The sequence below is a fragment of the Muntiacus reevesi genome, chromosome 2 (assembly GCF_963930625.1).
Source record: "Muntiacus reevesi chromosome 2, mMunRee1.1, whole genome shotgun sequence".
Taxonomy (NCBI): domain Eukaryota; kingdom Metazoa; phylum Chordata; class Mammalia; order Artiodactyla; family Cervidae; genus Muntiacus; species Muntiacus reevesi.
The window spans coordinates 155,804,385-155,826,336 of NC_089250.1; the positions used below are offsets into that span (position 1 = coordinate 155,804,385).

Sequence of the window (21,952 nt, forward strand, 5' to 3'; positions counted from 1 at the left end):
CTCAGTCTTGAATCCCTGCTCCCCCACTTACTCACTGGTTTCACCCTAAGTCTCAATTGCCTCTTCTGTGAAACGGGACACTGATGTCCAACTGTTCCCTTCCTGTGTGCTAAGTGACATGATGCACCTGTGTCCCAGGTGCATCTGGCACCTGGTAGGCGATGATGTACTTAAGCTTCTTGCTCCTTAGTTCTGTATCTTATTTCTTCCTTCACACACTTCTCACTCTCCCTCTTCAACGCTGTGCACGCGTGTTAAGTCGCTTCAGTCATGTCCGACTCTGTGCGACCCTTTGGACGGCAGCCTACTAGGTTCTTCTGTCCCCAACATCTTTTCCCCCCTTAAAGCCTGTTTTTCTAAAATGGTATTCAAAATGATTTCAAACTCAGTTATTATTTCTTAGTATTACTCTCAGCCTGAAGTGTTATGACTCCTCCCCAGGTGAAGGTTAAAAGTATGAAATGATAACCAAAGAATCTGGCGTATAGGGAGTGGGGTTTTCCTATGACCACCTTCCAATCAAGCTAAGACTGATGCTTCTTGGACAGAGAGGGTTTCATCACCCATTTCCCCTCTCTCTCCCTAGCCTTGCTCAAGCTAAAACCAGTGGATGGTCATTGTGCCCTGGAATCCAAATATGTGAAAACTGTCTGTTTGCCCGACGGTCCCTTTCCCTCTGGGACTGAGTGCCACATCTCCGGCTGGGGTGTCACAGAAACAGGTGAGTCCGGCCATGCATTCTTCTGAGACTCAGGTGACTTACATCCACCAGGCAAGAAAGGGTCACATTCAACTGCCCTCCTGGACTAGAAATCAGAGTTATATTCAAAATGACTTATCAAAAGAAAAAGATTGCCCCAGCTTTCTGTGTATGTACTCAGTCATGTTTGACTCTTTGCAACCCCATGGATTGTAGCCCACCAGGCTTCTCTGTCTGTGGGATTTTCCAGGCAAGAACACTGGAGTGGGTTGCCATTTCCTACTCCAGGGGATCTTCCTGGTCATCTCTCTAGCTTTAGTTAAATTTCATCACCTTCACAATCTCCTCTAATCTCCATATCTGTCCTTGGCCCTAGCCCCTAGCTCCTTGACTTTCACCGAGCATTGTTCTTGTATCCATGGAGAATTTCCTCCTTTCCTAGATAGATAAAGTACTGACAAGATTATGTTGTTATTGTTCAGGCCCTAAGTCGTGTCCAACTCTTTGTGACCCTATGGACTGCAGCATGCCAGGCTTCCCTATCCTTCACTATGTCCCAGAGTTTGTTCACATTCATGTCTGTTGAGTAGGTGATGCTATCTAATCATCTCATCCTCTGCTGCCCTCTTTTCCTTTTGCCTTCCTTCTTTCCCAGCATCAGAGTCTTTTCCAATGAGTTGGCTATTCCCATCAGGTGGCCAAAGCATTGGAACTTCAGCTTCGGTATCCGTCCTTCCAATGCATGTGCCTTGTAATATGGAAATTCAGAAGTAGTATCTTAAGTGTCTCTCAAATTCTCAAAATAGATTTCTCTCCCTTCCAATCTTGTTCTTAATAACGGAAAGCAAGGATCATTTCAAGTAGGCTTCTCTCCCCGTCTCCTAGAAACACCCCCACAGCCTGAACTTGGGGCTGGGGGCCCTCTTCTGAGCACTGCTGACTTCTGGTGGGGCAGGTTCCACCCTGGTCTCTACAGTGACAACATCTTTTCTCTGCCCGTCAGGAGAAGGGTCCCGCCAGCTCCTGGATGCCAAGGTCAAGCTGATCAGCAACACGATGTGCAACTCCCGCCACCTCTATGACCACTCGATCGACGACAACATGATTTGTGCAGGAAACCTCCAGAAGCCTGGACAAGACTCCTGCCAGGTCAGAGATTCCACGTGGCATTTGGAGAAAGAGGGCCTTACACGGGGGAACAGAGGGCCCTTAGAGCCCTGGGCAGGGAGGAGGGGCAGAGACCCACTTGCCATTCAGTCAAGGTGGGCACATCTGTCCTCTGGCAAACCTGAATCCACACCAGACCAGGAGGACTCAGCATCAGTACCATAGCAGTCACTTTGCTCACTGTTGTTGAATTTGATTCTGACCAGTCTGGTGAAGGATGTCACTATCACCATTGTACAGATGCTTAGGGAAATTATCTGGTCCATAGCTCCTGGGTGGAAAGTGCAGAGCAAGAATTTGTTCCTCTGTGTTAAAATGTGAAGAGGGTGTTTCTGCCCTCAGCGCTGGGCAGCTTGTCTGAAAATCTCAATAAGCAGGGGACATTTGCAAAGACCAGTGGTTAGAAAGAGAAAGATGAGAGGCCAGAGAATTCACAATATTGAGTCACCATTAGGATTTAAATGTGTGTGTGTGTGTGAAGGGGGAAGGAAATTTAGCCCTAATACACTAATTGGCTGAGTGTCTCCTCTGTGACCAGAGCCAATTTAGATCCTGCCTAACACCCACCGCCAGACAGGACTTTGGGGGACAAGGTGGGCACATTCAAACCTGAGTTCCTCCCTATAAAGGAACTCAACAATGATCTGCAACCTCGAGCCTGCTTTGGGATGGGAAATCATGGTCACTCTCAGGGTCTGTGGCTTTCCTGTGACCCTCTGCCCTTTCCCAAGGAGCCACAAGTATCTACCCACTTAAAGGAAGGATGTGGGCAGATGGGAGGGATTTTCCCTGAGTCCCTAGAAGATGGATAAGGAAACAGATTGCAGGATTTTAAAAAGACAGCCAAAGGTTTGCTGTCTGTACAGCTTCTGTCCTGTACTTTGTGACCTTTATCAGTCACTGAATGGCTTAGTCAGCTTGGGCTTCTATATAAGTGACTGCAGATTGGGTGGCTAAACAGCAGACATTTATTTCTCACAGTCCTAGAGGCTGGAAGACTGAGATCAGGGTGTCAGTACAGTTCCAGGGAGGAACCTCTCTGACTGCCAACTTCTCATCGTGTCCTCATGTGGCAGAGAGAGAGAAAGAGAGAGAGAGAGAGATGGAGAGAGAGAGAGAGAGAGAGAGAGAGAGAGAGCTCTCTAGGTCCCTTCTGCATTTGTGCTTAGTCGCTCTGCTCTGTCCGACTCTGCGACCCCAAGGACTGTAGCCCACCAGGCTCTTCTGTCCATGGGATTTCTCAAGCAAGAATACTGGAGTGGGTTACCATTTCCTTCTCCAGGGGATCTTCTTGACCCAGGGATCAAATCTGGGTTTCCTACATTGCAAGTGAACTCTGTACCGACTGAGCCACAAGGTTTCAACAAGGGCACTAATCCTGTACATGGTCCCCACCCTCCCAACCCAATTACCTCCCCAAAGCCCCATCTTCTAATAAAACATTAGGCTTTAACACAGGATTTTGAGCAGGGCAGGGAGGACACAAATGTTCAATCTGCTGCCCTTCAATAATTAGCCAACCTCAGGTGTCTAATCGATAAAATGGAACTAGGGTATCCATAAAACTGGGAGATTGTGGCTAAGATTGAAAGAAATCATTCATTAAATATCCTACCAGGTGTGTCAGCAGGAGCAGATATGTGTGCGTGTGTGTGTGTGAGCTATCATTCTCATTTCTGCCTCCCCACCATCCTCCTCCTCTCCACTCTAACTGGGGGTTTAATGTGAACCACGCACTGTCCCATAAGCCTTACAAGCCTTAGTCCTCACAAGAACCCTCAGGTGGGTTCTGTTGCCACCTGTGGTTTACAATGTGAGAAGTGGAGGCCCCAGAGGCCAGCAGATGGACAGCCCCACAGACCATGCTGAACATCATGGCCATGCTGCCTCTGAACCCCATCCTTCCTAACCAATGTGTGCGCTGTGGGCCCTGGAAGGTGCTCTGTCCAAACAGGGCATCCCTCCAGCCCCTGCTAGATCCCAGGATGGAATGAGAAGTTGAGAGCCCCTTAGTAATACCTGCATGATGGAGCCATGGTGGATTAGGAAGTCAGGGTGTGACCTGGGCCCAGCCCGGTGGCTTCCCTGCCAAGCCCTCTCTGACTTAGGATGCAGGTTGGTATCTGCTTCTCTCCCTTCAGAGCGCTGCATCGTATGAGGCACAGGAAGAACCTTGTTGCCACTTTCCCTAGGGTTGGCCAATGGTCCCACCTCTCACCCCCCAGCATCCCCTCATGGAAGGCAGGGCTGTCTCTGAGTGTATACTGAACCACAAAGTGGACTCCTGCATCTTTTCCCATAGGGCGACTCTGGAGGCCCTCTGACCTGTGAGAAGGATGGCACCTCCTACATCTACGGGATCGTGAGCTGGGGCCTGGAGTGTGGGAAGAAGCCAGGGGTCTACACCCAAGTGACCAAATTCCTAACGTGGATCAAAGCCACCATGGAGAAGGAGGCTAGCTTCTGAGGTGTCTTCTGAGGGTAACAGCCGGTCCTGTGAACACCCAGACGAGGCGAGGCCCTGTGGGCAGCAATGGACGCCCCCTGGAGCCTCTGAGTATCCAGGCTCTAAGCAGAGACCACTGCTGCCCAGCCCAGAGCACCCGGGACCAGCATGGCCCCCGCTTCCTCAGGCTCCCTCCTGGGAAACCCAGAAATGACAGAATCAACCTGAAGTGCATGACGTTTGCTTCCCTTCCAACAATCGTAGCTTCTAGAAAATCAGTGTTCACGGCCTGCCTTCACCTGGGACGCTGGCAAGTGTGAGCTTCCAGACGGCTCAGCGTCGGTGGGGGTCACCTTTACGTCTTTGTTCCTCAGACACTCAGGTGCACAACAGAGCCAGCCACCCACTGCTAGGTGTTAGACGAGGACCAAAACACAACCTTCTCCACCTTTTTCAGGGAGTTGTTATTTTAATAAAGGAGGACTAGGGCAGGAGCGCCATTTTCACAGTTGGCTCCAACTGGACGTGCAGATTTCCTTTCCAGCTTCTCTCCCAAGAACCAAGAGTGGACGCCGCCCACTCAGAACAGGGGGGCCTTCCTCCTTTTGACGTGCAGAATCTCGGTGGCATCTGGGTTTACAACCCCCCTCTGATCATCTCCGGTCTCCACAGCCTCCGGCACCCCCTGCAGAAACCAAACACACCTCCCTGAGTGAAGCGGAAGCTCCCACAAGACAAGCTGTCTAAAAAGCTCGCCTTGTCCTTCCTTTCCCCCTCCTCCATCCTCCCCAAGAAAAAGGAACCTCAAGGCAAGACAGAGAAAGAAGCAGAGCCCATCTCTCATTTAGACAGGGCGCCTTTCTTCTGAACAAAGTAGGGTTCAAAACCCAGACTGTGGTAGATGGCGCGGCTCTGACCCCTCTGCGCCTGTAACGAGCAAGCAGTCGGCACAGCCTGGCCCGCGTGGCCAGGATTGATGTAGCCCCAGCACGTTCGCCTCCAAAGAGCTAATGGCTGTGACTTCAGAGAAAACCCCGCAGGGAGTTTAACCCAGGTGTCATCCGCCTGGTCATCTCAGACCCATGAAATTAGGCGCCTTGCCTGAGCTGTATTGCACGCGTCTTTAGAGCCAGCTAACCTTTGGCCAAAAATAAAGTTTGAAAAGAAACAATGGAGTTCGCCTTTCCCCCTACTGTGGCCTTGCCTGCCAGCCCGCTACTTACGTAAGCCCTTTGGAGACCCCGGCCCCTCGCGCTGGCCAGTTCTGCAGCCCGCCGAGCCATTTCCACTTTGTAGGAGCCAGGAGGTGTCCAGCCAATGCCTCTGGTCAGGTTCAAGTCGGATTTGTACTTGACCTTGGGAGAACGAGGGAGGCAAGGGGAATAGGTCAGCAGGGCATAGAGTGGAGAGGCTTAGAAAGGCTGCCCCGGGGACTATGTTGTTAGTGAAACCAGGATGTGGGAGCCAAGCTGTCTTACGCAGGAGCTCCTTGGCACTGAGGATGCACTGTGCTGGGAGTCAGGCCAGCATAGCGCTGTCCCCTGCATCTCTCTACTCAAGGGGGCTGCAGTGGGGGTGGAGGCTCAGAGATCTGGTTCAAGGCCGAGCTCCTATCTAGACCCGCTCTGTAACCTTAAGGAAGTCATTTCCCATTTAGGGGCTTCAGTTGCCTCTCAGAGATAAAGGGCCCAGGCTGCTGACTACTAAGATCCCTTGGAAAGAGTGTGTATGTGCTAAGTCGCTTCAGTCGTGTCTGACTCTTTGCCGGACTGTAGCCCAGCAGGCTTCTCTGTCCATGGGATTTCCCAGGCAAGAATACTAGAGTGGGTTGCCACGCCCTTCTCCAGGGAACCTTCCTGACCCAAGGATCGAACCCGTGTCTCTCACATCTCCTGCACAGGCAAGCGGGTTCTTTACCCCTAGCGCCACCTGGGAAGCCCTGGAAAGAGTAAGGCACAGTAATCAAGACCTTGGGCTCTCACATTAAGCCACATGGGGTTCAGACCCCAGACCTGCTTCTGATTGCCATGGGGTCCTGAGTCAGTGACTTCACCGCTCGAAGCCTCTGGCTCCCCATCTGTAAACCGGCTGCTTGTGAGAGCCTCGAGGTACAACATGGAAAGCATCTGGCACAGAGCCTGGCCCACAGGAAGGGCTCGCTACACTGGGATTCTTGTCCTCTCTTCTGGCACTATCATGTTAGGTCTCCTAGGTTCTATCTCAGCCCAGCTCCTCCCTGAGGGTAACACGGGATGTGGGATCACGGACACCTCCGATGAAGGGAACCAGAGGCAGGGCCTAGGCCTGGAGGGCGGGGGGGAGAGCAGCTCACATCGCTCTGCAGCCGGTGCGCCTTCTGCGCGTGTCTCAGGCCCAGCTGCTCCGGGTCGCAGGTGGGCTGGGGCAGGGGCTGCCTGTAGTGCACGTCGCTGGCCAGCTGCTGGCTCCTCTTGGCCTGGAGGAAGCCGGGCTGGTCGGGGCGGCTGTGGAACTGGGACCGACTCTTGGCGAAGTCCTTCTTGTACTCGTTGTCACTCTGGAGTCTGCCGACGCTGAGGAAATGCTTCATCCTCGGGTCGTCGTGGATGCTGCGGTACCCAATCTGCAGGCCCCGGTCCCGCAGGAAGGCCTCTTTGTACCGGAACTGCAGGGAAGAGGAGCAGAGAGGGGGGTCACGGGTGCCCCCCTTCCCGCCAGGGCCAGTCCTCGGGATTCTCAGCAGGAAGTGCAACAGTGGGTCAAGGGTACCGCTTTGGATTCAAGTAGGCCTGGGATCCAGGTTTCCATCAGTTTCCTTTAGCTGTGTGGCCTTGGGTCTCTCTGAGCTTTGGTTTCACCACTTGATAAAAAGGGTGCATGAACCTCCACCCCACAGGATCTTGAGAGGATTCAGCGAGACGGGGCTGAGCTTCACGTCTGGCACAGGCTCACGTCCACCCAGTGGTAGGTGCCGGTACTGCTTTGGTAACAATCCAACAGCCAAGAAGTGCACCCATTCTACCAGCAGCCACTCATCCTTTCTTTCCAGCTTTCAGGGACCCAACCCAGAGCTCCTCAAACCATGTATAGTGAAAAACAGGATTGATTCACTTTGTTTTGCTTTTTAAAATTTCCAATCCGTCAAAGTCCGGTATGTGGTCCTTCTGCCTGTGACTGCATGTGCGCTCAGTTGCTCAGTCATGTCTGACTCTGTGTGACCCCACGGACTGTAGCCGCCAGGCTCCTCTGTCCATGGGATTCCCCAGGCAAAAATACTGGAGTGGGTTGTCATACCCGCCTCCAGGGGATCTTCCCCACCCAGGGATCGATCCGCATCTCTTATGTCTGCTGCACTGGCACTCGGGTTCTTTACCACTAGCACCACCTGGGAAGCCTGTGATTAGTATGTAAAACGTACCAGGTGCATTTGATAAACCCAAACTGGCCTCTCTTCTGCTCAGCCAGAGGAGTCCACCCATCTCAGGCTTGGAGATCAGAACATCTAATTGCTAAAAGTATTGCTGAATGCTTGGTTTCTATACTTGTTTCACTTTGAACCAATGACAAGTTGTTCATGAATGACCACGTATCTAGTTAGTAATGTCTTCCTATCAAGTTAGTGATGTCTTCCTCTTCGATAATATCAGCTACCATGTTTTGTCCCCCTCCTCTGTACATGACACTGTGAACCATTTTGGTTACATTCCTACATCAATCCTGGGCTTCCCGGGTAGCTCAGCTGGTAGAGAATCCGCCTGCAATGCATGAGACCCCGGTTCTATCCCTGGGTTGGGAAGATCCCCTGGAAAAGGGATAGGCTACCCACTCCAGTATTCTGGCCTGGACAATTCCATGGACTGGACAGTTCATGGGGTGGCAAAGAGTTGGACAGACTGAGTGACTTTCACTTTCTATACATCAATCCTGTCATCAGTAGAGTCAAGTATTAGATCTCTATTTCATAGAAGCAGAAATTTTAGTTCAGAGGATTTAAACAACTTGCTCAAGACCACAGAGCCAATTCCTAACCAACTGAGGCAGGATCTGAACTCAAGTCAATCTAGGAGGGAAACCCAATCTCTTTCTGTCCCGTAGTGCACTTCAGCTTTCAAAAAAAGTCCCTTTATTGAAGGTCAACAAATAAGTCCTCTGCTAACTCATTTCTAGTTTCTGTCCACATGCATCAACGTTTAAGAATGGCTCTCTTGAAGGAGGGGAAGTAGGAATAAAACCTTTCCCAATCCCAAATTTCTGACTGAGATGCTAGAAAACAAGGCCAACTTTTATTCCTTTCACTTGAAACACTTCTTCAGCTTTGGCTCCCAGTGGTTTGCCTTTCAAGAGAACTGGGAAAACCAGAGTGCAACCTATCAGTGACAGAGGCAGGGAAAGAACGTGAGGTCTTACGTCACTGGCGATCTCCCTCGATGCCCGTGCTGTCTGGAATGGGATGGCATCCAGCCTGAAGTCGTAGCCGCCAGCCCGGGTCTGCTCCCAGGAGTGTCTGTAGACTTTCTAGTTGGGGAAACAAAGAAATGAGTGAGGGACGAGCGGGCAGCTCCGTGCTCCATGCCTGCTAGTTCTCAGAGGGAGTAATTCCTATCAGGTACCCTCTGTCTTGCTGGCGCCCAGATGGCCGAGCCCACGGCCCCACGGCCACCCGGAGGACCTCCCCAGCTCTGGCCACGAAGGGCTTTGGCTCTAAACCCCCAGCCTGAGCATCAGGCCCTGCTCTTGTGGGTCGCAGGGGTCTGGCTGATTTGCTACATCCCGTGGGTACCAGATGCCCCTGTCCCCCTTCTTCCCGTCTTTGCTTTCACTCCAGCACCTCAAGTTTGCAGCTTCCAGCTGCCAGGATGCAAAGTTAAAGAACCCTGTTTCTCCCCACACACTGCCAGTTCTATTCCTTGGGTCCTGGCACCCTCGGGTTCACGGGCTCCACTCACTTCCTGGGGGCCCCTGGGCCACCTTTGATGCCACGTCACAGCATCCCTGTGAAGCGTGCTGCAGCCCCCACGCCCTCCTGGTGTCTGCACCGATAGGAGAGCCTTCGCCTGAATTAAATTGATCGTCAGGAACCTGACCGAGTTCCTGACCCCTGCATTTCACATCGTCCTCTTTTATTTCTCCCCCTTTCAAGTTGTTCTTGCACACCCTCCGGGAGTCTGTAATCACATCCTCTTAGTCCTCAGGTAGACCCACATCACCTACGGAGGCATCAAAACCGCCCGTGCCTTCATGTAGCTCATATTTTTTTTTTCAAGATAAGGGAATGGCTCCATGAAAGGAGTCATCTGGAGATCCCAGCGGAAGGCTGTCCTTTATTCTGTCACAGAGAAGGGAGACAGCAGGCGAGGCGCATCGCCAGCAGATGACAAAGTGACAGCCCCAGACCGTTTCGGTCGCTCACGCATCTCAGAGCCATGGCAGGTCAGGGGGCCCTTAAGAACCTTACTTTTGTCACTTGGAAATAGAGGTCAAGGCTGAGACTCTGTCCTACAGGGGATTGGGGGGATTAAGCGGAGGAAGAGTGGCAGAGAAAAAAGCAGAGTGCCCTCATGCCTCCCTACAACCGAGCCTGGGACTAGAGCGGACCACGGAAAGCTTGGGCCAAACGTGGTGGAGCTCATTGTTAAGTCCTGCTGCTCATCATCACCTTTACCTTCATCACTTCTTCCAGTCCCAACATCACAAACCAGAAGCCAAATGCCTACTCTGTTGATGCACCTAGAAATACAGAACTAATCATCGCTAAGGTCATCGCCTCATGGCAGATCACAAACAGTGCCCAAAGGATTAGATTTCCTGGGTCGTTGCTGAGTTTAGCAAGCCGGACTGAGAGGTATGTAGAAGGGGAGGCGGAATTCAGATCACGACAGACAACCAGCCCCTCTAGCATTGCATTTCCTTGTTTTGAGGGTCCTACAAGTATTAGACCAGGAAGGAGAGTCAAAACCCTTATCGTCCCCTGGAAAGGGGCCTGTCAGTGCCTTCCTAAGAAGATTCCCCACCAGATCTGGGCCAGGAAACGACACCAATCTTTTCACAGCATCAAACTCCAAGGTCACCCTGCTTTGGTGTCAAGGCATCCCAGCCTGAGTCTCTGTAACTGCATGTGCTCAGTCCTGTCTGCCTCTTTGCAACCCCATGGACTGTAGCCCACCAGGCTCCTCTGTCCATGAGATTCTCCAGGCAAGAATACTAGAGTGGGTTGCCATGTCCTCCTCCAGGGGATCGTCCCAACCCAGGGATTGAACCCGCCCCCGTCTCTTACGTCTTCTGCATTGGCAGGCAGATTCTTTACCACTGCACCACATGGCAGTCAACTCAAGGGCAGGCCCAAATTGGGGTTCTGCCCGAGGCGCTGGCTCCCCGTCTCCCCGCCCCACCTCTCCCTGTAAACTATTTGCTTGATTGTCATCGCTTCCTCCCTGAGGTTTTTTTTTTTTATTCTGTTGAGGTTTTTGCCTTGCCACTGGGAGTCTTTAGATTCCGCAGGCTCTTTGATTTGGAACCCTGGGCGTTCCTCTTCTTTATCACAGTGGGCACAGCTTTGCCCTCATCCTCACACATTAGAGTCATTTGATTTTTAGTTATTTCGGCTGCCTTACACATCTCAATGGCTTTCTTTGCCCAGGAAGGTCACTTTCCCTCCACATCTTCCTCACAGAGCACTTGATCCAATTGTGCGTATCCTACACGCCCCCGAAGAAGTGCTCTTTCAAAAGAGGTTCATGAGTCCTCCATACCCGCGTGCCCTGGCAGCTAATTTCAGTTCTGGGACTCTGCAGACTGGCTCCCCTTGTGGAAGCAAGGATGCCTCTGCCACCAGCCCGGGGTGGCTGTCCTCCTTAAGTTGGGTCCCCGCAGGACAGGCACTTCTATCCCAGCATCCAGGGTGATGGGCCTCCAGGCGTCCCTCACGTGGAGGCCTGGCCTTTCCCCATCCTTGAAGCATTAATGAGATGGATGTTTTGTCCGAGCTCCGCTGAGGGGGAGGTCCCGCTTCCCCAGATGGAGGTCAGCCCACCAGAGCTGCTGTTCTAAAATTATCGCCTGCGCATCCCTCAAAAGCATCAAATGGTCATAATAACTCATATTTACAAAGCACCGGCACATTCACCGCGTGGGACCCCACAGGGCTTTACAAACGCAACAAACTAATACACACGCTAACTAGAAGGCGCCTCTCGCCGACCCCTGCGAGGCGGCCACCTCTGGGGTGAGCAGCAGCAGCTGTTGATCTGCACGGAGCCCCAGGACACAATGGCAGGCCAGGGCGGGAAGAATGGCCGGACTCTGGGAGGCCCCGCGCGGCCCCAGGCCGACACACTCAGCCTGTGTTATTCTGATCTGACAGCGTCTTTTGATTCTGCCGCCTCGGTACCTGTTATCCCAGGATCACAGCTTTGCCAGCAGAGCGGCCGCCTATTCTATTACGACCAGGGGCCTCCGACCCCTGCCAACAACAAGCCCAGGCTGAGGAAACAGCATCTTGGAGATGCATGCAAAGGGCACACATCCAAGGGAGCAGACGTGTCGGGGGCCACAGCCTCAGGCACAAAGGAGCGGATTGTGTTGGGATCCCATGGACTACAATTGCAGCGGCAGAAAGCAGAGAAAGCGCCACTGGGTCTCCAAACTTGCAAGGCTCTGAATGGCTAAGGAGAGGAGTCCGGGAACAAGCAGAGCAGGGGTCTACACCCGCGAGGCCAGGGCACCGCTCCTCTGGCTGGAGCCCAGCACCCGACTGAGGTCTCTGGAGCCACGCCCAGCACTGGGATGCTAGCGCTGGCAGGACCACAGGAGTCGGCTAGCGCAGCTCCATCCCCATTTTGCAGCTGGGGAGACTGAGGCCCAGCGAGAAAAGTGGCTCAAAGTTATACATGCCATTTATCCTACTCTCAGTCTAGAGTGCTTTCTGTTCCCAGCTCCTTTCCTAGGAATTCTTTTTCTTAAAAAAAAAAAATCCCATTTGGAAACAGATCATATTACAGAAATGGGCACATACCACATGAACGGCCAGTTCACTTACGTCGCTCAGATGCAGGGCGTTGAGGCGGGCTCTGGTGAAATCGGGGTGGTCGGGCACCAGGGTGTACCTGTGTCGGGATTCAGCATCCCCCAACCTGTACAGGCGCTGCAGGGAGAAGGCTCACGGTAAATGGGAAGCCGCACTTGCTGCAGTCGAAAGTGAAGAGGGGGCTGATGCCCTTTCCTGCCCCTCCCACTCCAGGGTATAGAAGCCATCCCGCACTTGGAGAGCATCCCTCCAGATGCCACCTGGGAAGGGAGGTGCCCGAGTGGCCAGGGTCAGGTGGTGGGGAGCTGGTTTTGAGTATTTAAAATATTCCTCAAGTTTGCTCCAAAAGGGTCACAAACCATCACCCTGGGTCGCTGTACCTGTTTCACAAACAGTAAAAATGGGTGGAAACTTCAGAGGATCTTGGCAAACAGGCATTTGCTCAAGCTTTTTACTAGTAACAAAATGCCTCAATGCCTTTGTTACTAAACATTAATAGTAATAATAAAAAGACGAAGCAGCTAAAAAACCTTAAATGCCTTAATATCTCTTAAGAAATTTAAAGTTTTCGTAGTCCACCCTGTGTCCCAAGAAGACACAATTTTAGAACTCAAGCTTCCTCTTAATGGCTATTTTTAGGGCAGTGATCTAAGGACTGCAAATAATTTTAGGAGGTGGTTGAGTCTCATCTAGTTTTAAAGAGGAAATAGAATATTTAACATCCCAACCCTTTCCCAAATTCAGTTTGTGTTTTGCAAACACGAACTGGTCAGTACCGCACGTGGACTCTGTGAGCATGGGGCAGCTTTGTCAGTGTGCAAAAATCCAATCCCTGGATGATTTCAGAGAAGAAAATATGTAATTTCCTATTCTTCAAAATTAATACAGGAGAGAGGAAATGGGGCTAAATTATACATAAAGTAAAAGTAAAAAGACATTCTTTATATAACTACTTTTTTTTTTTTCTAATTGGCTTATGTTAAGATTTAATTCCATTATCATCTATGGACAATTATGATATAGATGACCTAGTGTTTGGTAATGTCCATCAATAATATTTAGTATTACTATTGTGATGATTAAGAGTCTAACTAGGGACATTTACTGAGGACTTACTATATTCTAAATAATTGCTAAAAGCTTCATGAAGTTTTATTTACTTCATCCTCATTTAATTCACTCCATCTTATGAAATGGTTGCTATCTTTATTTTTCTTTCAAATAAGGGAACCATGACTAGAAGACATTAGAAAACTGACCCAAGATCACCCAGGTAAGGGACAGAAGGTTTGTCCTTACATCTTAAACACTGACCACTGTGAAGCACTACCTACTATTAAGCCTGGGATGAGTGAGCAGAAAACACCCACCTCATTGCAATGCATGTAGCTGTTCTTGGCATGAACTAGGTCTGGAGAGTCAACCACTGTGGTAAACTTGATGGTGTCTGGTTTTTTACGGTATTTGGTCTGTAAGAGAAAGGCCAAGATTCTCAAGAAACAGTCAAACACCATGCATTTTTCTGGGTGCAGCATCACCCTACCTGCTCAGTACCAAAAGTACCACTGCCATGCTTGGGAAAGAAATCTCTATTCTTTGTGGCCACCTCACCAGCACACAGAAGAGATTCAAGCTGCCTCTGTGATAAGGACCATTTTACATATTTACATTCTTGAAAAGAGAGGCTGCAAAATGCCAAAGCTCATCACAAGAAAAGGAATTCACTCGATGGACGGATTCAGCCTTAAGTCGGCCCTGCCCAGACCCTATTCAAGTAGGTTCTGGTATTAAGGAACTAAAGAAGGCAGTGCCACGCTCTCAAGGAGTTCCCAGGGCAAGAATCTCTGGGTCATCAACATGGTGGGGAGTTCAGTTAAGGTAACCATCTCTGGACAACTTTTAACACCCTCTGAAGTCAGGTAAGCCTAGGACATTGAACTGAGTAAACTCAGGAGAAGGGTGGCAAACGCTTTCCTTACCTCCATGAAAATAATGGGTCAGGTTAGATCATAATTGTACATAATACATTTGTTGGTCATCGTCTAATGCATCACCCCTCTTTCACTGCCTGATTGGAACAAGCCTTTAACTCCCCAGCAAGTGAATTCACTGGGAGCCAAATCTTGTTCCGTCTTGGGATTTGGTTGCAAATAGCCCCAGAAAGATATTGGGAGTCCAGTGCCATGGGGCCCTCCCAGGCTCTCCAGTCCATCTGCAGGTTCCCTCGTCAGGAAGAGATAAACGCCAGGTTGCATTGGTGGTAGACTCAGGTTAATGATACCTCACTGATGAGCTCTCCAGCTTTCTTTGCACTTTCTATCTGTGGGGAACTCAGCGCCAGCCATCCTGTCCCCTTCATGCCCATCAGGTCCGACTTGTAGCGCAACTGTGGGAAGAAAAAAACACTGGCTTTTATCAGGAAACGGTTGCAAATCATTGGGGCATCTGTAAAAATGCTTCAACACAATATTTCAATATTTTCATTTGGGTGCGTTCTGCAAGTCATCAAGGCAAACTATTTGAGTTTGTGCATTCCGCCCAGAATTAACGGATCATGTGTAAGACACAAGAAGGTCCCACTTGTAAACTGGCTGGATTCCAAGCAGAAGGTTGTGACCTATGGGAATGATCCCTTAAGAAAGATGTGAGATATACACCTCAGCCCACACGTCAGCCTTGATTATTTGGTTTCATTCTGGCAGTGAGGCGATTGACCGCCTGCCTAAACAGAAACGTTTTACACACTTTCAGTGGATCAAAGGGCTTTGAGCTCTGGATCAAACCTGCTGTGACTCAGGGCAAATCACTGTACCAAAATGTGACTCAGTTTCTCTCTGTGATACCCAAAGGTCATGACAATCCCTCTGTTCTCATGAAAACACCTGAGAGTCCTGAGGGGTAAAAGACACTCTCGTGTGTTAGATTTGTTTTTTATTTTGTGGTGGTGGGGGAGGGGGAGTTCTTTGCAGGACTCAAAACTGCAACAAACCTGGCTACAACTGGGGAATGGTGTGTAAACTGCCTTAATATTTCCATGCCTCAGTTTACCCCTCCTCCTATGGTTTTGCCTACATTGCCTCCTCAGGATTTGCCTACATTGCACAGTGGGCTTAAACTTTATCCATTTTCCTCCTCTTAAGGACTCAGAAGATCAGAACTACAGCGTCAATTCCAGGAAGAAAATAGTAAGTGGGGTTTTAAGACAATGGACCTGATTAGGAATCTGCTGAAATGTTTAACCTTATTACCATTACTTGATCTGCCCACCATTACCTACCTTGAGACAGTCTCTTAAAAAGCTTTTCTTCCTCTCCATATGGAAATTAGGCATTTTTAAAGGAAGAAAAAGGACTATCTAAGGAAATGTGAAATTTGGACCTAAACGAAGTTGCTGGCATTTCTCTAATTTAGATACAAGCTCTGCGGTAACGCAAAATACCCACTCCTGAAATCAGCCTTTCGGCCTTTTTAGTTTTTTTTCATTTCAGGAATCACAGTGCTCCTCACAGCTGGCCTCAAAGAGGGTCCGTTTCTGATCTACTGTCTGCTGGTTAAGGCCCCTGTGCAAATTCCACTCTGCTTTCCAACTGGTGAAGGGGGACATCACTCGGGTTTGGGAGCACGTTTCAAAACCCCATGTCAGTGAAATTGCTTTTTATACCGCGATCTTTCAGTCTACACCAGCAAAGCTTTTGCCTTCCACTCTGATAAAGAACAGAGAAAATTGGATAAATTTCTAAGTTAGAGAGAATAATCCTACAGGGCCTCTTCACAGCCGGGCCTTGCTCCTTTCATAAGTGAGATGAAGTGGGGGCGCACGCTTTCAACTTGCCTTTTGTTGAGCTGAACAGTGCGAGCGCAGGTGAGTCAGAAGGCAAGACGCAGGTTCCCCAAAGATCTGACTGCGCCTCCGACTCTCTTATAAATGGATTGTCTATTGATATTTCTGCTCCCAGCCCCGCTTTGACTATTCACGCAGACCCTAAAAACAACACGCCTGCTCCAGACCTCACCATAAAAGGGGAGGGGGGGTGGGGAGCAAGGAGGGTATGGAGGAGAATCGGCCCAAAAATGGTTTCCAAGAAGGATTCTAAGATAAGAGATCTTCTTGGGCTGCCCAGCTATACCTCGCTTCCCCAAGTGGCCACCTCACTATTTGCCCTTGTACATATGAAGGCCTGGATGCCACCTTCAGAGTCACACGTGGGGCTCCTGGCACCCCCATTCTGGAGACGCACAAGCTGTAGTTTTCACCCCTTGAGCTCTGAAAGGAATTACATAACCAGGAGGTGCACCCAGGAGGTGGCCAGGGGAAGGGGTATATTTGTCATATTAATAATAAGAATCACTATAACAACTATCTTGCAAAGGGTGTGGTTTGCTTCAGACTCATTTGGGGCTTTCCTAGTGGCTCAGATGGTAAAAGCATCTGCCTGCAATGCGGGAGACCCAGGTTCGATCCCTGGGTCGGGAAGATCCCCTGGAGAAGGAAATGGCAACCCACTCCAGTACTCTTGCCTGGAAAATTCCATGGACTGAGGAGCCTGGTAGGCTACAGTCCATGGGGTGGCAAAGAGTCGGACACGACTGAGCGACTTTGCTTTAACTTCCATTACCTCATTCAGTCCTCATGCCGTTCTCAAAGGACTAGCTCTTATTCCCAACTATAGGACAATCTGGGGGGGGTTAAATGCTTGCTCAGATTCTCAGAAGAGTCACCAGCTGCTGTCCTCTGGGATCCTATGCAGGTGGTCCTTAAGAGAAGCCCCAAGAGCCAGAACGCCTGGGTTCCTACTCTGGCCACCAGGGGGAGCCAGAGAGCGCTAACCGCAGAGTCAGGGGCCCAGACATGGGCTTTGCCTCAACCACTGTATGGTCTTGGAGCAAGTCATTGGCTTTGCCTCTTACTAAGCTGTACGGTCTTGACCAAGTCATTTCCCTGGCAGCTTATGACCTTGAGCAAGTTCCTGAAGATTTATAGGTGCGTTAGTTACCGCATCTGTAAAAATGGGAGTACTTACAGTACCTACCTAGATACGACATGAGATCGTTTGTGCAAAATATTTAAATAAATGCCTAGCCCGGGATAAGCATTCCGTACTTCTCAGGTGTTGTTACTGTCGTTGCTGTTATTTCTGATGGGGAAACGGAAGCCGGGGATGCTCAAGGAGTCTCCTGAAGCCGTGCAGCCATAAAGGCTGGTGCTAAGGCTGTCCCCTTGACTGTCCCTTCATGGGCTTTGCAGGACGCCCACAGCCCGTGAGATCACGGAGGGGACCGTGGAGTGGCAGATTTGGAAAGGACTAAGAGGTGACTGGAGAAGGAAATGGCAACCCACTCCAGTGTTCTTGCCTGGAGAATCCTAGGGAAGTGGAGCCTGGTGGGCTGCCGTCTATGGGGTCGCACAGAGTCGGACACGACTGAAGCGGCTTAGCAGCTGCAGCAGCAAGAGGTGACTGAACTAGCACCCCCTGATGGTGGAGGACCGCCTGGGCGGAGCACGTGTCTCAGACGCATGCCTGAGGTAAGCGTGACTTTCCCAAGACTTCAGCAGTCCCAGCCTTGAGGACCCTCCCGCCAAGGGTGAGCACTGAGACCCACAGTTTGCTTTCTGGCCTGGATGGGAGAGGTCAGGATGGCTATGGGAGCTACTGTTCCCGCCCCAAACTCTGCTGAACTGCCTGAGCTCATCATGAGTCTTTGTTTCCTTTTCGCTAGAACAGTAACTACATGGAATTGGATTTTCAGTGATGACTGCAAGAAAACAAGCCTCCAAACCAGATGGACATTCTGAGGGTCTGCTGTTCACAGGATCTTGGGGTCCAAGACCACCAAGTTTAACAAACCTGAAGTTTCAAAACAACGCATGAAGCCCAACATGGACATTCTTAAATCAGTCAATAATTTCTCAGCACAAAACATTTTGCATTTGGTAAAGTGTAAGTCTATGATTGCCAACAAGCGTTTCTTGGGAAGGACTACCTTTTTTGTTGTTGTTGTTGTTCTTATTTGTGTGTGTGTGTGTGTGTTAAAATATCCTTTCTTTTCAGAAGTAATGGTGATATAAATGATAGTTTGAGGTAAGAGTTGGTTTTTGGTCTTTTTCCTTATTTAGTAAACTAGTTTGATACTAATGATGTCAGCATTTAAAAAAACATTTATCTATGAATCCTGAAATCTGAGATCACCAATAAATCAAACATCTTTGCTCTTCCAGTAGAAGCACGAAGGCCTAGAAAGCCAAGTGGCTGCTGGAGGACGAAGCTGGGCTTCTAACCAGGCCCCCAACCTCCCCACAGTGGCCAGTCCCACCCCAGGAGGTTTATCTTCTCCCTGGAAGAGGCCGCCAACAGGAGGGTCCTGGACTGGGCACTGAGTCACACTAAGAGCCTCTTCTTAGGGGCCTGAGGGTGGCCTGCTAGTAAGTAGAAGGCTTTCTAAGTGGGTCCTGGGCTGTGCTTCAGCAAACGCATGCCCTGCTCCACGCTCCCCTGGCTGGTGCCCACTCGGTACTACAGTCCCAGCAAATCTTGATTCATAATCAGACCATCATGGCATTCATTAAATCATTACATCATTGTTGTCATGATTAATCATCAACTGGGTATTTTCAACACTCTGCCTGTGCCATCTAACTAAACTAGGAGTAGTCACTGCCCTGAAGGCCTCCAGAATCAGAAGGCTTGGTGGAAAACATAATCCTCACAGCTCATCCCCTCTGGCATGTTCCTATGGACCATGCACGGTCTGTGCTCGGCGTGGTGCATCATACAGACAGTCCTCAACTGGGAACAGACTTCTCAGTCGGGTACAGTTTTGTCCCCCCAGGTGCATTTGGCAATATATGGAGACGTTTTTGATTGTCACATTGAGGGGGGTGCTAATGGCATCTCGTGGGTAGAGGCCAGGGATGCTGCAATGCACAAGACAGGCCCACACAACAAAGCATCCAGCCCCAAGTGTCAAAGGTGCCCAAGTTTGGAAACCCCGATATGGATGATAAGGGTTCACGGGACTATAGTCTCATGAGATCTGCTCTAAAATCTCACAAGAGCACCTTCTTCCCTGGGGAGCTGTGGGGCTGGGGGAGATGATACACATAAACAAACATGGTTCAGAGCCTGCCACGGGCACGTGGCCTGGAAGTGCTGACCGTGACCATATTTTCATCACTACTCTGGCCCTTCTGAGGGAGCCGAGACGTGGAGTGGCCTGGGACTGACTTCAGAGGCACTGAGTCCGGAGACTTCCACTGAGGGTGGGACTTAATGCCCTCGCGTTGGCCAGGACGTCCCCTCTCTGGGGCCTAAGCATCCACACCTGCGTCATAGGAAGCGTGACTCCCCTGCTCCAGGAGGGTGGCATGGTTGAGAGTGTGGGTTCTGGAGCCAGGCCTGCCTCAGCCCCTCCCATGTGACCTCATCTGCACAACAGGAGGAGCAAGGCCCTCACCCCCAAGAGCTGGAGCGAGGGTGCCATACTGGTGAGCAGTCAGGGAACAGCTGCTCTGGGCCCAGCTCTCCACCTCGCCTCACGGACACCCCCAGCACACAGTCGGGCCTGGGTCTCTTTCTCGGACCCATCCCATCCCCTGGGACATCCTCCTCACTCACGCACTCAGGCACTCGCTTCAGTTCAGTCCCAGATAAGCTGAGGCTGCTGCCACCCAGGGTCTTTACTCAAATGTCACCTCTGCAGCGAGAGTGGCCGTTTTTGTTGTTGTTCAGTCGCTAAGTCGTGTCCGACACTTTGCGGTCCCATGGATGGCAGCAGGCCAGTGCTATCCTTGTCCTTATCTCTGTACTTCACTATCTCCTAGAGTTTGCTCAAAATTCACATTCATTAAATCAGCAATGCCATTAACCATCTCATCCTCTTTGGCCTGCAAGGAGATCAAGTCAGTCCATCCTAAAGGAAAACAACCCTGAATATTCACTGGAAGGACTGATGCTAAAGGTGAAGCTCCAATACTTAGGCCACCTGATGGGGAGAGCTGACTCATTAGAAAAGATCCTGATGCTGGGAAAGATCGAAGGCAGGAGGAGAAGGGGGTGACAGAGGATGAGAATGATCCTGTCCCCCATTTTTTTACGTTACACACATATGCTTACCTGGCTTTCCCTGCTGGCTCAGATGGTAAAGAATCTGCCTGCAACAGGGGAGACCCAAGTTTGACCCCTGAGTCAGGAAGATGCCCTGGAGAAGGGCATGGCAACCTACTCCAGTATTCTTGCCTGGAGAATTCCCATGGACAGAGGAGCCTGGTGGGCCACAGTCTATGGAATCGCAAAGAGTCAGACGTGACTGAGCTAACACTTTCACACTTTGACACACACCCCGCTTCCCTGCTCTGTCTGTCTCCCTCTGACACACCACACAGCTCACTCCTGCCGTATCTCCCTCCCACAGACTGGAAGCTCCCTGACACCAGGAACTTGGGGACTCTTGTGCTGACTGCTATATTCCCAGGGCCTTGAGGGATGCCTGTGACATAGTAGGTGCTCAATAAATATCTGTTAACTGAATAATTCCAACCTGGATGATGCAGACCAAGTAAGTCATTGGTGAGGGGCGGGGGCTGGTGAAGGGATCTGAAAGGCTAAGCAAGAGGCCGAGGTTACCCCCAGGCCTGGTGGGAGGAGGAAGATCAGGGAGATGTGTGATCCGCAGGCCCCCTACCTCACTCTGCAGCACATGAGCCTTCTTAGCCCAGGCCATCTTCAGGTCCTCGGGCAGCGCCGTGAACGCGTGGCAGCGCGTCCTGTAGTCGAGGTCGCTGGCCAGGGCCTGGGCCTTCCTGGCGTGGACCAGCGGCAGCATGTCCATGGGCAGGTGGCACTGGGCTCTGCTGCCCGCCGCCTGCCTCCTGTACTGAAGCTCGCTCTGCAGCCGGCCCATCCGCTGGCAGTGCTGGAGCCGGGGGTCGTCACTCACGCGCTGGGCCCCGATCAGCCGTCCTCGCTCCTTCACAAAGTCATGTCTGTAGAGAAACTGGAAGGGGAACCAGGCGGTCAGGGGTCGGCGTGTGGCCCCCTGATGTTTTATCTGTGCCTGCTCCTCGCGGTCACTCAGAAGATCACCTGTTCTTACACGAGACGGGATGATGATAAAGAAATGGCACAGTGAGGCTGGCCTGAGAACCTGCCTCCCCCGCCCCAGGGGAGGGACAATTAAAACACTGCTCCCTTCCTCCCATCTAATTAAAACCAGATCCTTAGAACCAGAGCGAGGGCCCGCTCCCCTCACGAGTTCTGTGGCCAAAAGGAATTTATCAAAAAGGGTGGAAGAGAAACTTGTGCTTTATCCCCTCACACTTGGCAAAACATCAAACCCAAAAGACAGGATCCATTTATTTGAAGTCTAGATTTTCTGTGATTTGTTTGTGGGAAAGAGAAAGTCACCTTCATGTCCCAAAGCTATGGACGCTATGAGGAGAGTGGCTGAAACACAGCTGCAAACCCTACCGCCGACACGGGAAGCTACAGAGAGTCAAGAGGGGGCTGCGCTACGGCCACATTACACTTTCTGCTGCAAATTCTTTCTAATTCTGGGTGGAGTTAGAAAACAGTTACACATTACGGAGAGATGGTTGCCTAGACGCTACAATTAGAAATAAATTGTAACCTCCTTTCTGCTG

At 50.7% G+C, this 21,952-nt stretch overlaps 2 protein-coding genes across 3 annotated transcripts in view; one reads left to right on the top strand and one right to left on the bottom strand.

Annotated features, from left to right (window-relative positions):
• Window positions 1–4,560, top strand: part of HABP2 (hyaluronan binding protein 2) — a 33,793-nt gene extending 29,233 nt beyond the window's left edge. The window contains exons 11-13 of the mRNA XM_065923378.1: window positions 587–721; window positions 1,704–1,849; window positions 4,170–4,560. Of these exons, the coding sequence (XP_065779450.1) occupies window positions 587–721; window positions 1,704–1,849; window positions 4,170–4,334 (446 nt within the window). The 3' untranslated portion in view covers window positions 4,335–4,560. The remainder of the gene's footprint in view (window positions 1–586; window positions 722–1,703; window positions 1,850–4,169) is intronic.
• Window positions 4,561–4,753: 193 nt separating this feature from the next.
• NRAP (nebulin related anchoring protein) overlaps window positions 4,754–21,952 on the bottom strand; it is a 75,027-nt gene continuing 57,828 nt past the window's right edge. For both annotated transcript variants that reach the window (XM_065923377.1, XM_065923376.1), the window contains 8 exons: window positions 20,995–21,306; window positions 14,597–14,701; window positions 13,686–13,784; window positions 12,328–12,432; window positions 8,700–8,807; window positions 6,646–6,957; window positions 5,537–5,668; window positions 4,754–4,998 (listed from right to left, as the gene is read on the bottom strand). In XM_065923377.1, coding sequence (XP_065779449.1) covers window positions 4,894–4,998; window positions 5,537–5,668; window positions 6,646–6,957; window positions 8,700–8,807; window positions 12,328–12,432; window positions 13,686–13,784; window positions 14,597–14,701; window positions 20,995–21,306 — 1,278 coding nt within the window. In that variant the 3' untranslated portion in view covers window positions 4,754–4,893. The remainder of the gene's footprint in view (window positions 4,999–5,536; window positions 5,669–6,645; window positions 6,958–8,699; window positions 8,808–12,327; window positions 12,433–13,685; window positions 13,785–14,596; window positions 14,702–20,994; window positions 21,307–21,952) is intronic.